This window comes from Fulmarus glacialis, unplaced genomic scaffold (assembly GCF_000690835.1).
Source record: "Fulmarus glacialis isolate BGI_N327 unplaced genomic scaffold, ASM69083v1 scaffold43815, whole genome shotgun sequence".
Classification (NCBI taxonomy): domain Eukaryota; kingdom Metazoa; phylum Chordata; class Aves; order Procellariiformes; family Procellariidae; genus Fulmarus; species Fulmarus glacialis.
The window spans coordinates 3,111-18,751 of NW_009214455.1; the positions used below are offsets into that span (position 1 = coordinate 3,111).

The following is a 15,641-nucleotide window of genomic DNA, read 5'->3' on the forward strand; positions in this document are numbered from 1 at the left end:
CCCTGCTGCTCTCCGCCCCCGTTCACAGCGCGCGCAAACAACCCCCTCCATTCCGTGCAAGTCGCTGCTGACAGGCGTGTGGTGACCGCCAGAGGGACCCTTTGCGCTGTGGCACCTTGAAGCACCTCACGTTTTAAAGGGTCATTTACGGCCAGGCCTACACAACAGGATACTGCGGAACATCATCTCCTAAGCCTTCACCGAAGGACTCTTACCGGTAAAGCCGGGCTTACAGCTACAGATGTAGCCCTCGGCCTTGTCGTAGCTGAAGGCCGGCGGCAGGCCTGGGACGAAAAAAAAGCGCTCCACGCAGTCACCCCCGGGGAGGCAGGGGCTGCTGCTGCACTCCCCGATGTCCTCCTCGCAGCGGGAACCCGCGTAGCCTGCGGAGAGACGCGAGGAGAAGGCGTTTAATTGACGCGCTAGCCGTTCATTCCAGACCTGGAAATATTATTGTGAATATTAGATGTGCTTGGTTTCAGGCTCTGTCACGTGCTAAAAGATTTCCTCTGCTTCTTCAAGGTGCGAACGTTTCCTTGCAGCTCTGTCAGGGCTCAGCAGCAGGACATCGCTGCGGCTATTCTGCATTAGCTGGCTGTGCTCTACAGACTTTGGTGTTTTTTAGGAAGTAAGGCGGAGATCTGTGTGGATAACAAGGTGCTGCATTGTGGTGAGATACACTCTCAGGTTGTGTGAAGTTTTCCTTTTGCATCACCTCCCTATGACAGAGGAGGACAGGGAGTATAAATTATGTGGTGTTTGTAAAGTGCTTTATCTGGAGTTTGAAGCGCCACAAAACTCCCCGATTTCTGGAAAACGCTAAGGGCTCTGTCCAATCTTTCCATTTCTAATACACCAAGAACCACGTGGTCCAACAACACTGTGGCATTTGCTCCTCACAGTGCTCTGTGCTCTTGTGTCCTCGGTAAGACACAGATGTTAAACTTTCTAGAGAGACTTCTTGTAGTTAGTCCGTGTGCTGAAAGAGTCACAGAGTCTCTCGAAGAACACAGTGCCTGTGTCCCTACGGGGGCTGTGGGAGCCTTTCTGCAAATGGCTGGATATGCAAGCAGTGCTGGTAGAGGAGAACACAGCCCAGTGCTTTTCACCCCACACTGCTAGACAGAAGAACTTGCATTGGTGATATGAAGGAGACCAGTTTCCCAATGTAACACCTAGTTTTATTTATAAACAGACAATATTTTGCATTGAAAAGTAAGTTTTTTAGACTGATTTAAAGGTCGTGTTAATGAAGAGTAAAAAAGGGTCAGCTGCAGCAGTGATTCATTTATGTACTGCATGGGTTGAAGGATTAAGCAACTGGCAAATGGATTCCAACTTTGATTTATCTCCTGACTCTACTCCATAATACTGGCACTTTTGTTTTTGCCAACTTCTGCTGTGCAGGGAAATCCTCAGCTGCAAAAGAGAGCAGCTTACCCATAGGGCTCTGACTAATGATGAGGAGTGAAGCCCATCTAAACACAAGCCCATAGAGTATCTTTAAGGTTATATAGCTTCAACGTTTTATTGTATCAGCAAAAAAATGAGGACATACCTACTACACAAGGAAAGAGAGTGTTTACAGGAGAACTTAGATCTTACCTGGCCAACAGTGGCACGTGTAATTGTCAGCGCTGTCCTCACAAGTGCCGTTATTGTAGCATGGTTGTGACCAACATAAGGGAGTTAGGGTCTCACAGTGTACGCCCATAAATCCAGTACCGGTACAGTTGCAGCTGTACCTGCAACACAGAATGCAATGTTCACTCTAGCTGGAAGTCCAGAGATCTGGGCTTTGTTCCCAGCCGTTGGGAACTAACAATGAGCTTTTTCCTGAAATACGTGGTTTTGTCTGGGGGAAAAAACTGCTTGTGGAATCAAACTGGTTTTGGCAGATCATTTCTTCTAAGAATTATTGATCTTTTTTTTTTCTTCTTTTTTTTAATTTTGGGGGAAAAAAGTTACTGTCATTTCCAATGCAATTTTTGTAGGCTTAACATTGTTCACAAAATGAAAAGGGGAGAGGCAGTAAATGTGTTAGTATCCCTTTCTCTTGGACTGGTAGAAATTGAATTGGCCAAAAAATAAGGCAATTTCTGTTCCTTGACTAAGTGATATCTTTTCTTTGATGAAAAATAATATTTTTTGTTGTTAGGTTAGTACAAAAATGTCAATTGCTTGCATAGTTCCAATCATAACAGTAACAGGAACTTCATTTTGATAGCAATGTTACTATTAAGGGTTTAGAAGTAAACAAACTAGTATATATAAATTAACAATATGCAGGTAATCAATAATGTCTGGGGGTTTTTTGTTTGTGGTTTTTTCCAAGTGAGCTAATTATTATAAAATACGTAACTCCTATGCTTAGGTCAAAAGGTATAAGGTCAACTTGCACGTGTCATAAGAAAAGACAGGCCTTTGCAAGATAACTGTGTTAAATGTACATGCTTGGATGATCTTTGTCTAATCATAATTATCAGAAACAAAAATTTATTCTTATATTCTTTTATTTTACATTAAAATGATACACTGGTTGTTTTACAATTGAAATCATGGAGAATCTTGCCGAACAAGAGGTAAGTGTACTTATTTGATAATTTCTGTGCTTAATATCTAAGTCTTAGACTTGGAGTAAATATATGGAGAGAAAGTGAAATTGTTGAACATAAGGGAGTATCAGAGAACAACTGGCTCCTGCAGTCTAACAAACCAAAAAGCGTAAACTTTTTACTACACTATTTAAGCGTACGTAAGCAGAAACTTCTGGCAGGCCAGTTTATTACTAGTCTATGGATTATTCTTAAATCAAAATCAGAGGTGCCTTGGACCAGGTGGCATTTGAATTTAGGATATAAAAAGTAATGAAGATGTGAATCAGAAAAATAATTTTCCTTCCGAGGTATGTTCTCAAAACAGAAGTCTCTTTCTTTCGCTTTTTCACACGTTTCCTCCATGTGCCTTCAGTTTGGTTCTGTTCAGCTTTGCTGCCTTAGTCCACGCTCCTTTTTCCCTTTGGTCCAGAATGAAGGAGCAGTGAGGAATATTCACAACTCACTGCTTAATGTGAAGCCCCACCTGTATGCCTTTTTTCTCAGATATTTTTAAGTGATGTTGCTGTCGACCTTCAGGGATTCTGGAGGATACCCTGCTTGTGGGCAGGCAGATGGCTTTTTCTATTAAGAGTGATACTCTTAGATACTCTACCTAACATATTTTTTGGGCTTCTTGTTTGATGTTCTCACAATATGCAGAAAGCAATAAGTGCAGATGTTCTTTCCTGTGCAATCAAAAGAGCATTGAAGGTCCTGGGAATATTTCCTACTGAAAAAAGGCTTGGAGCATGCAGAGGTATCCTCTGTGACTGCACACACCAGGTTCTGTAGGTCCAACTAAGGCACCTTTGTAAATCATTGAATTTAAATAAGAAATGTGCAATAACGTGAAACTGGTTTTTTAAGAGAACAAGTTCTACTTTGTTGCATTCATGAAACCTCACTGGAAGAATTGGTCTGAAATTTGGGAGAGAATTTGGCTCAGTGTTTGTATTTACGGCTTTAAATGCTAAACTTGTCGCCTTGCACATTTCTGTGAGAGCTGGTGGCACGCACAAAAGTCTCAGCTGTACTGTAGTGTTAGTTAGTTAGTTAGAAAAGGAAAACTGCTGTTAAAGACTACAATTCTTCTTTTAACCCAAAAAATACACAAAAGGAAGGAAATTGCAAGACATCCTTCTGTTTTGAATTGCTTTGTTGTCCAACCCTTTTCATCATTTAACAAACGTGGAAAAAGCTCCAATTGTTCTCCAGGTATCCTGCAGTATTACAAGCCAATTAAAATTGCTCTTACATGTACCTCAGCTTTAAAAGCTAGGAGAAAAACGAGTAGGATTAAGTCTGGTCTGAACGAGCATCCCAGTTGCTCACCTCATGCGAGTATCCTCAAAAGGCTTTCAGGTTACTGAGTGGGTCTGCTGTGAACTAGTTGGGTGCAAGGTGACCTCCCTCTCCCTGCTGTCATGCTTTAGCTACACTGGAAAATAGTAAATTGCTTTGTCCTGTTCAGAGTCATTCAGCGCTGCCAAAAAGGAGCTCCACAAGGTTGGTGCCATGTCACCACACTGTACAAAGCTCATTCCCAGAACATGATCTCTTCCCCCTCTCGTTCAAGACAAGCATGCCTTTCGCTGACTTGATTTTTGGACTGATGTTTGTGGCACTAAAATCTTCAAAACTGCTTTATAAAAACTGGAAAATACACAGTAAAGGACAAATCTTATACTGGCGAGGGGAGCACCTGCATGAATATGCTCATGAACTTTCAGCTTTTTTTTTTCTGTAACATAGACTTGAACTTATACATACACATTTTCAGCTTTGGGAATCTCATGCTGAGTATGCAAAGCCAGTATTGGTGAATAAATGCCAGACCTCTGGCTGCCTGGGCTGCGCTTGGACCTCTGTGCAGTACTATTAACATCAGGTGGAGAAACTTACTTTTCTGTTGCCTTGTATTCTCTTTATTTATTTATTTTTTCTTTGTCCATGGACTGCAGGTTGTTTTGAATAAGGAGCTGTTGTCCTATATGCCTGTAAAGTTCCCGACACATTTCCTAATGATATTCCTCTATTACTATGGTTACTATTATTACAGTTTTCCTCTGCCTCTCTTTTCTAATATTTCTGTCTGTCAGTGTGGGCAGCTGTTGTTGGCACGTTCAATTTTATACACTCTCACATCTCTCTTGGAAACTAAAGTTTGATGAGCGTTAGAAGCAGAATTCATCTGTAAATGACAGTCCTCAGGGCCAGACAAACAACACGTTGTAAATATTTAAAGTAAAAGTACAAGTGTGAAAGACGTACCACTTGATCGGTCTTTGCCGTAAATGTTTTGTTGTTCTATTGGCTCTGACGCCAGACTTGCATTCTTTAATTCTTTTCAAATTTAAAGTGAAATCAGTGAAGGATCAAGGAGTGAAATCCACAGTTTGAAATTAAATTAGCTACCTGGCAGTGTAGGCTCTTGTAGCATTCCCGTCTGCAAACAGCGGAGCTAATAGCGCCTCACATTAGCGTTACCCAGCTGTAGAAGACGTACCCATTGGCATCGTCTGTGCACTGTCCCCCGTTGAGGCACGGCCAGCTGACACACTCATCGATGTTGGTTTCGCAGAGGTCTCCAAGGAAGCCCGGCGCGCAGGAGCAGGCGAAGCTCCCCAGGGAATCCCGGCAGGTTGCGCCGTTCAGGCACGGCTGTGATGAGCACTCATCTATTTCCAGCTCACAGTTTGTACCTTCAAAAGCAAACCCCAAACTTAGAAGTACAATATTCACCTAATCTTTTTTTTTTTTTAAGTATTTTTAAAAGGAATTTCCTCCTCAATGTTCATTGCAAGACTAGATCTTTCAAGGCTTGGGAGAATTTACAAAAGAACAAACTAGCTATTATTCACAAGAATAGGTAGAATAACTTTTTATATTAGTTTGAATATGGAAACAGAACGAACTAATTTTCAGATTATTGAAACCATGCTACTATCATATTTATATAATACAGAAGTGACTAGTGATTTAATGACCTCAGAAAAGTCCATTTAAAGCTGCACATTTAATTGAATTCATTGGAAAGCTGACTGTTTAGCTGTGGTTTATTGCTTAATTTTTTTTAAGATTTAGCAATGTATAAATAAATTGGTCTATGATGCCATGTTTGCAACAGATCAGAATCTTGGAGCTGCTCTTCAGAGATAATTGATGGAACTAAATCAGTACTAATATTAGTTTACAGCTATTTATGATAGTTGGCAGGTTAAATGAACACTCCTTTTTCTTATCTCTAGCACAGCCCAGGAGATACTAAGAAATTTTCGTAACTAATGCCTTGCAGCTCCTGCTTTGATTATTTCAGGGTTTTATATGCTTACGTACTTATTTAGTATTTTAAGTAATAAAGAGTGTTTGGGTTTTTTTTAAAATAATTTTCACCTGCCAGGTCAATTAGTTTTAACAGCTACAGTATCAGCAACAAAACAGATGCAAAATGGCAGATTGTAATGAAGACTTCCCTATCTTTTGTTTGGCTTACCAAAGTAGCAGTAGTATTGTAAATAGTTTTCAGAGGAATTTCCTACTTGAAAGAGAATTTGCAGCCGTGAGAACGGGTTTCATTTTTTTGGAGAGGTGAAGTTTTCAGTACAAGATGATGGGGCAGGCTTTCAAAAGATGGGAACAGACACGTTTTGATGATGGGTATTGTCTTAGCAATTTATTTAGGAGCTCATTTTAATTCTTTCTTTATGCTGTTTTTGCCATCTCTGTCCTGCTGTGAAATCTGTACATTTTAAGAATATTTTTCTCAAAACACTGAGATTGCTAATATTTAGCACTGTTACTAATTTATTACTGATTACTAATTTATTTTGACCATTTTGAATGTAGAATCTTTAAAAAAAAAAAAAATCAATATTCTAGATAAATACCTGGAAATATCTTAAAATATCAAAACAAAATTTGAGGATGTTAGCTCATAGCTATTTTTCATTGTATTTAAACACAAAAGTGCAAATTCATCTTTTAGTAGTTATGAAATATTATTGTAATTTTAAAGAGTATATTTTTATCATTTCTTGAGACTGCATATAGAACACTGGATGGGTGAAGTCGCCAGTCCCCTGCCTCCAGTTGAAGGTTCACTGATTCAGCTAGCCACTACTTTCAGCGGGAGCCTGCCACGAGACCCTAGCATAGGAATGCTCCCTTATGGCTTTATGGTAATGTACATTACATCCAGATATAGTGAGCAATCCCTCTGTGGTCATTGCCCTGTGAATTCACTGTAATTGTAAACAATGTGTTTGCAGAAGTATGTCTAGTGACCGTAAATCTGCCAGAGCTTGTTAACAGCTTACTGCGAACATGAAAAATCATGTGACAAAACAAGCCCTGTTCAACTGATTCTCAGTTCAGCCAAATTTAAAACTGCAGGCCTGAGAACAGTCTGACGATTAACATGAGAACACAGCGTTGTTGTTTTGGTTCATGTCTTTAATCTATCAAGCCCAGTAACCTGCCTTCGGCAATGTTGCCTCAGAAGAAAACTTCTCTCGGTATAGTGCATCCAGCCAATGCGATGTGCCATGCAAACGGGAGGAATTCCTTCCTAGCCTCTACTGAATCTCCTGTCAGGCTTTCTTGTATGTGAAGAAGAGAGATGAAAAGATTAGATTTGCATTTGCACCTCAGTCTAACATTCTGTCATAAATATGCTGTATGCCAAATATCATATGCCAGAACGTAAAAAAAGCACCAACAAGCCCTGCCATGGTTATTGCATGGGGCTACAGCATTAAGAGCAAAGGTGTCCTGTCCTAGAGCAGGCAGAGTGTTTCAGCAGATACCGAACTGCACAAGTGGTTTGAATTGAAAGACTGGGCAGGTGGATGTAAGTGATATTTATAACTTTTGCCGTTTCTTTGAAGAACTAAGATTATTTCTAATACTGCTTGCTTTTTAAATGAGTCCTACTGTGCACTTCTTTGTACAGCCCCAGTCAATAAAAAGTAAATGCAGGCGAGGATGAAAGAGATGCAGCCAACGTTTTCAGACTTGCCTGCCTACAGATATATTGTAAAGTCACCTTCTGGTCAAAGATGCTAGAGGTTTGCAGGCTCAGTGTAGTTCCAGGTGGACCTGCATGTTCTTAGTATGGCCGGAAATAGGTATCCAGGTCACCCCTTCCGCTCTCCTGCACTGTAGTGCTTGCTGTGCTCGGGCACGGCAGGTACAGAAGACTGTCTCAAAATTCCTCAATCTGTATATAGTAATCTTATGTGCCGTCATCTGGATGGAGAGTGTCAGATGGCTATTTTCGAGGCACCAGCTTTGAAAGGGCAGGAAGAGAGTTCATCAAAAACTAGGTAGAGGGAAGAGTTCAGTTTCTTGGAGCAAAGCTTGCCCTTTTTGCAATATATAAATTTGCAATTTGTCTGAACAAACCACCAGTTACCTGCGTGCATGTGCAGACATAAGACGTTACAGGTCTTACAACACTGCACTAACCAGACGCAATTGGAGGAGAACAGTGGGGCTAAACCCGATCAAGCGTTTCAGCTGTGGGAAGTTATAAACTGTGACAAGCACTCTTTGGATATATGTGCCCTCTGCTAATCTTTATTTTGAAAACCCTTTGAAATGTGGCCAGTACTGCTGGGACCCTCTCACATCACAGTCTTGTGGTTAGGAGTCTCAGCAGCAAGCTGATAACCTGGGCCAAATCCTCTGCTCAGGCTGGCTAGGGCGTGAGGTGGGGAGCGCTGGTTTGAAATTTTAAAGGTGGGGAAGAAAACAGACCTTCCACTTTGTTGGCAATTGCTGTTGGATGGACAATGTTATTTGCCATCGATATCTGCAGTGATACTACCATGACCTTGTTGGGAAGTGAGATCTGTACTTGAGGTACTTCATCCCATGGTAGAGGCTGCATGAGAACTTAAAGATCCGTGTGGAATAATTTCTTCATATTGTACAGAGTTCATCCCAGCTACAGTTACATCATAGTAAAAGGTTTTGCACCAAGGATGAATCTAGCCCACTGTACCGATCACATCTGTCAGTGAAACACTTTCTCCTGCGCTTGTCTTGGGCTAAGACTGGCTTTTGCAACTGCCGTGCACCCCTGATAGTTCACACTAAAATGTTCACTGGCAATAGAGGACTGGCTTCAGCTGTGTCCAGCAAGGTAATTGATGTACCTTGCTGTGGGTAATAACAGGCTTTTACACCATGCTCTGTTGGGGTGAATTAAAAGCAAGTGCAATTAGTGCAATGGAGGAAAAAACGCATTTGATTAAGGTAGCCAGCAAAACTTCAACAAACCAATTGAGCTTCATTATTTAACAGCTGCGTGACACATGTCTTGTAAATAATTTCACACATGCAGAGCATTATCATAGAAACTGCGGATTTCATGCTAAATTTTCCACCCTTTGGCTCTTGGTGCATTCTAACCTCTTCCATTTGTGTAAGAATTATGTGTGACATTTCTCAGCTATTTTAAGAAGTGCTGCGGCATACCAATCATACAAAATAGCAGTCATAGTCCATGAAACAAGTAGCAACCGCAGCCAGTAACTCAAGCATTTGGTTAACATTACTGCTGTAGATTCTGTACATTCTCTACCTACATATCAAGAGATATAACCTTTTTAACATCTTAGGGAAATGAGATGAGGCTGGATGACTTCCCACAGTAATTCATGGTGTCAGGCCAAAATAATAACAGTTGGCAAGACCCCCTGACAGAGTAAATGAGGGTTTTTATTACCAGTGGGGACACCTCAGGGCTTTCATCCAGTAATCCCTCTGGCTTGTGCATTTAGTGCAACTCACAGCAAGGTGCAGAAAACAACAAAAAAGAATGCTTCTGATAAATCGTTTTGTTAAGTAGCCTTTAAAAGCTGGTGTTTTACTGCTGAAGGAACAGTCCGCTACTACTTTATAGAATTATTACGATTAGTCTCTTTGCTGCTGGAAGCAGCGTCGGAGCTGCATGTCAAAATACTGCAGCCTCTTCTGCTTTGTATTTTAGCCCTCTTCGCCTTCCTTGGCTCTCTCCTCATTTCTTAACTCTGCTTGTGCGGAGTATGGAGCACTCAGTGACATTGCTTGATTTTTAGTGAGAGCAGAGAGCATCAGCCTGGGAAACAGCAGAATTTCGTAATGAAAGTGGAGCGACTCCAGCAGAGTGAGTTTCCTCCAACAGTTTGATCTAAATCTTCATTTCTTTTTGTTTGGGCTTTACTATTTTCTTATGTTTTCTCTCTCTTTGTCTCTAAGGTGTATATTCTGCCCTTTCAAACTGAGTTCCCAGGCTATAGATCCAGGCCTGGACCCCACTAACAGTGCCAGTTAAACAAATACAGTTTCCTGAATACAACAGGAGGTCTGGGTTGAGTCTGATCATTGCGGAGTAACCATGCTGGTTGTTAATAGGTTTTTCCTTCCTTCTGCTCTTGGGCTTTCCCCTGGTTGTGTAGTTTTCTCCTCAGCTGGCCTGGGCTCGGACACCTGCTGGCAGCAGCAGGGTGGCGGGAAGGTAACAAGCTTCCTTCAAATAACATTCTCCGTGCTCATGAGGGATATTAACCGAGGGCTGACTTCCAACGAGTGCCGTGTCAGACACGGGAAAGCTGCTTTTTACCTCTGACTTCCCCTCCTGCCTGGGGATTCGGGGATAGAGCTGTAAACCACATCTCTCATTTCTTATTCATTTGAATCACTTGAAGCAATAGCTGATTTCCCCCCCCGCCTTTTGCTGTATGATTCTTTTTTTTCTTTGCTTACCTGACTGGCAATCTATCAGTAAAATGCCTCCCCTTTTCTCCTTTTAATGATTCAGTGTGCTGCCTCTTGCAGTCCTACCCCTGAATACAGCTTTGAAATTTGAAGGGAGCTGTCTCCCGCAAGGACTATATGCTCTACGGTAGAGGAATTAGGCAAGAAAAATCACGCTCATACCTTAAAAATGGAGCCACATAACATGGGATTATCAAAAAATGGGAGTTTGGGAACCTGATAATACTTTTCTTTCTATTTAGTTGCAAATGACTCCTCCGTTTCTGGGAAGGGCAGAGGAGAGGAAGTTAATGTGAAATGTCTAGGTTTAAGAGTACAGTTGTCGTGATTAGCAAATCAAGCAAGTCTAATTAGATCTAATTTTTAACCCTGTCAAACATAGGTTTTGTCTGAGGACCGAAAACTATGTATAGCACTCTGACGATACGCATTTTGAGAATGTTTCTTTTAAAAGGAAAGTTAACCTAGCCATGTGACATAGCTTGATGTTCATGAAACTGCTCTGTAGTTTTTGGTAAATGTGAGATTTCTTTAATCCTTCTCTATCTGATATCAGTAGTTCACAGTGATAAGGTAACCCATAATGTACCAACAGCCATTGGTGCCAAAGCTGAAGGCAGGGTGGTAATACAGACATGACTGAGTAAGTGTGTGGGTGGGGGAGTTGAACTTGGAACATGAATTATGATGGTTCTCCACAACACAAAGAAAAAGTTGTTTTAATAGTGCTTACCTGTGTACCCGAGTGGACAGATGCAGTCATACTGTCCTATCTGGTTGAGACACGTTGCCCCATTCAGGCACGGATCTGACACACATTCATTCACTTCCAGGTCACAGTGCTTGCCTTGGTAGCCTGGGACGCAGTAGCAGGAGTATTCATCAACCCCATCCCTGCATACTGCTCCATTGTGGCACGGTTCAGAAATGCATTCATCAAAATCCATTTCACAGAGTGTACCAGTGTATCCTGCACTACAAAGGCAGGTGGGCCCAGCCAGGCCATTTTGGCAGGTGCCTCCATGTTCACAAGGGTTTGTGTCACACATGCTGACGGCTGTTTCACAGGTAGGTCCATTATACCCAGCAGGGCACTCGCAAGTAAAGCTGAGGTTTCCAGCAGAGCTTAAACAGGTAGCGTTTTGAAGACAAGGGTTTGAGGAGCAAGGATCAGAGGTTTTATTGCAGAGTTCCTCCACGCTGTCCTCTGATATGTCTGCACAATGGCAAGTATCGTCTTTACGACCAGCAACGCATGTAGAGTTCTTTTGGCAAGAGGTTGACAGGCACCTGGAATCATTCCTCATGCAAAGTGACTCTAGAAAGAAAACGCAAAAAATCCAGAGGACTTCTACAGCACTGGGAGTAAACAAGAGTGAAAGAAGTGCAACTCTTAACACAACTGTGTTTCAAAACCAACACCTCCAATTGTTGGCTTCTTGGGAAGAAAACTGGGCTGGTTACTGTGTGACACGTATCACTAGACTAATAAATGTAAAATGAAAACAATTATGAAAATATGAGTAGGTTGTAATTTCCTGTTCTTGCCTCTTTCAACAACCATGGCCTGGAGTGTCAGGATTGCTTAACACTATATTAAGAGTAGAGTTGCAACGATATTGGTGGTTGTCAACAGATATCCAACAATATGGAGTGCATTTAGGTATATTTAAGACAATTTTTTTTTTTTTATTAGAAAAAGGAGTTGAACCACATTTCAATACCACTTTCAATACCACTTTGTATTCTTTTGTGGTGTAAGTTTTTTGTATTGGATTTCAACAAAGCTAAATGACTTGGCTGTAGTTATAGCTCAAGTAAGTAGTTCAAACCATCATGCACTTTGATTTTAGCTTCCTGATTATAAATAGTCCTTTGACAGCTGTACAGCATTTCCACCATAAAGAATCTCCCAAACACTGAGATTCAAAATAGCCCTCTGAGAGCCTTCCAGCCTCTGAGGCTGAAAGGACACAGTGTAAACATGTTCCTTAGCCTCCAGGAACTGAGCTCCTGGCAGTAATTAAAGGCCACTTGGAGTTGCCTTGCTGCTGTAAAGACTGGGTGACAATAACAGTAGCTACTTCTCACTTCTCAATCAAGGAGGAGCGAGCTGTTACCAGCATTGTTCATAACCCACCACTGAGAAATACTTACAGAGTTAAAGCAGTGAAAGTAGTGAAGGATGTTCTTTCTAGTAAAAGAAAACAAGAATTTTGCCATGAAAATGTGTAATTTTTTAAATCACGATTAATTGTCTCCATAACAAAATAGGTGGCTGTATTTAGATAAGCATAGCATACATATGTAGCTATATACCTGGTGCCTTAAATTCAGTTAGGCATACTAAGCAACAGCAGCAAGGTGCCAAATACTGAGTGCCTGAGATAGGTGTGTTGACCTGGGCTGAATCCTCTGCAATCACAGCTTCACTGCCAACAATATCAAGTGACCTGGTCTGAAGCTTGTGTACATTTATGTGTGCTATAATCAGGTCCCCCACATGCAGCACAGACATAGGTGAAGAGTGCAATGGGGTTCTATTGATCACTAAATTAATCTCGTAATATCATGTTGCTTCTGTCACGACTTGTCATTGTTTTGTTATGGGTCAGTGGAAACGGTGTTAATCAACAGCACACATCCTGCAGCATTTCGGAATTTTGTTACTTACATATAAATTGACTCAAGGCTGTAGAGATGGTGAGACCCAACTGGGATGATTGCAAATGGGGTGTTTGCTCTAGACCTCTATCTTGGTCTAAAGGTCAAGCTTTTGAATGTTGAGGAGAGGCTAGTGGAAGAAATCCTGGAGTTGCATCCAAATACTGTGCTAGTAAAATGAAACAATGGCAGATCAAACGCGTAGAGAATGATATTGGAGAGAAGAAAGGCAAGTAGTTACTGACATAAACTACCTAAAAGACAGGGCCCATATAAATACTGACCTAAAAAGCCAAATGTAAGTATAGTATTTTAATTCCTACTTATCAAATTGGAAAATCTGATCTGGAGTATAAGAAGAAGATTCTATCCAGCACAATTTTTTCTTTTGCACTGATTTTCACCATGTTATAAGAAATCCTCTACTGTAGAGTGAACATCTGAATACCATCAGACTTCTAATGTGATTACAGTGTGACATTCCTCAAAATATGAGGGTAAAACTGTAAACAAATATTTTGCATGTTGCTAGAAGAAAAAAAATCATTTGTATTGTGGGAGGGAAAAACAGCAGTCATATCTTGGCCAAGAATCTATGAAATAAAGCTGAATGTTCCTTTTGGAAAGAAGGTAGTGATTCAGAAGGGAAAGACTAGTTGGCTGGACAATGAAAGTTGCATTAAACAATCTGTATGAGAGTCCTGTAAACATCCTATTTTCTTCTTTCAGTTTATACTTTTATTCTGGAGTCTTGTTTGGAAATACGAAGGGTATGTGTCTTCCACATCAGTTACTTGAAAATGAATGGCAAAACAGCGTATGTTTGCACAAACAGGGTGTTATGGATGAGCTGAGCTTCTTGGAGAAATTCAGACCCATCTACCACCAGTCTCTAATTTCTTCCTGGTTCTTGGAACTGAGATTCAGGAGGGTGGACACAACAGAGAAGGAGATAGGGGATTGAAAGAGAAGCAGCATGTAGAGATACTTATCAATAACTGGGGCTAGACCAACGGTGATAAAGTCCTGGGACAGATCCTTGGCTGGCTGGGAAAGTGAGGGCCGAGGGTTGGTCACCTGAGGATAACAAACAACCACTGGGGATTGTCAGAGAATACAAACTGACTGATGAGGATGCATTTTCATAATGTGTATTTTAATACAGAATATAATTTAATCTGTTTTTTCCCAGGAAGGCTAAGTGGAGGAAGAAAGCCTCAGAAGGCTTTACCAGCTTGGGAAAGACAGTTTATGTAGATATGACTATGATAATAAATGGGGACGTTGGAAAAGTTTTCTGTGCTTTATTGTTGTGCCTTCTGACTTGAGGTGTACACAGAAGCAGCAGTGCCTCTCAGAAGCTGAATGAACTTGATGCTTATAAACAGGTACATTCACTGAGTCAAAGACCTAATTAATACTTGTTTGAATGAGCATGATAGAGATTTAACATTGTAACATTGATAGTAACGTTGTGATTTAAAACAAACTAACAGTGGTCTTAAGGATCACATAGAAATAGTTTCTTGATTGTTTCTTTTGGGGTGTTGCATGTGTAAGTAAAACCTGAGAAATGTTTTTATTTGAACTATTTTTAGCTGTTGTCATACTCATATATACCAGAGATGCAGAGGAGAAATAGCTAGAAAAGGTATGGTCTTTTCTCGGTAAAGATTATCTTTATTTAATGCAGGCTAAGACAGACCTGATTAAGAAAGCAAGCTAAACATTGATTAGCAGGAAGAGAACTGGAGCTTTATCTCTTGTTCTTTGAAGGAAAACAGGACAAAAATACTACTTCTGATTTAGCCTGCCTTTAAAATGACCATCCCCAAACCTGTTAACATTCAGTTTTGCACTGGGAGCATATATTTCATCCTAATGCGGTGTCAGCTGTACTTCCCCCAGCTCACAGCTCTCACTGAATGTAAAATTCAAGACATTGGCCATGGTATACTGACTTGCTCCACAGTCAGCAGTATCACGGACCTTTCTGCTCCTCAACACACCCTCATGTATGTTCTGATGTCCTAGTTTACATAATTTTGTATATTACCCATGTATTTAGTTTCTTTTCTTTAGCCTGGATAATAAAGAGCTTACTGCAATCTATTAATAGCAGTTAAAATGAGAAAAACTGCGTTCCTTAGGAACTTCTGCATCCCACATTTTTCTTGGGATTGCACAACTTTAAAGAACTTTCCATCTCTCTACCTACTTAAAATTCATTAAAAGTACAGGTTTGAAGAAGCATTGCAAATCTGAAGAAATTAACTATGATTAAGTTATAACGTTACCTAACTATTGTACTGTGTAAACTACAAGAGGTGAGGTCAATCATTCAAGTGCTTCTTAAGCAGGACACTGTGACATGAGAAGCAATTTAGTTAATTATTACTGCTTTTCCAGAGATAATTTGCATGCAACAACTCAATTTGTTGTAATGACTTTGTGTGAGAGAAATTGAAGCATTTGCCAGTCTGCAGTTTTGATAACATACTAGCTTTGAGCACTGGTTAAAAAGCTTTATAGCTCTTTGAGGCAGTAATAGCGGATGGAAAATGAGAGAAGAGGAAAGAAAGCCCTAAAAGCACAGTCGGTAGTGAAGGCAACCAATTT

At 40.7% G+C, this 15,641-nt stretch overlaps 1 protein-coding gene across 1 annotated transcript; it reads right to left on the reverse strand.

The window, feature by feature from the left end:
• Nucleotides 1–215: 215 nt before the first annotated feature.
• LOC104077357 (protein crumbs homolog 1-like) lies at nucleotides 216–11,676 on the reverse strand (the record flags this gene model as incomplete). Its single annotated transcript, XM_009578557.1, has 4 exons — nucleotides 216–383; nucleotides 1,606–1,745; nucleotides 5,104–5,299; nucleotides 11,092–11,676. Coding segments are annotated over 4 exons (1,089 nt in total), but the record flags the coding sequence as incomplete, so codon positions are not given.
• Between the last annotated feature and the right edge of the window lie 3,965 nt (nucleotides 11,677–15,641).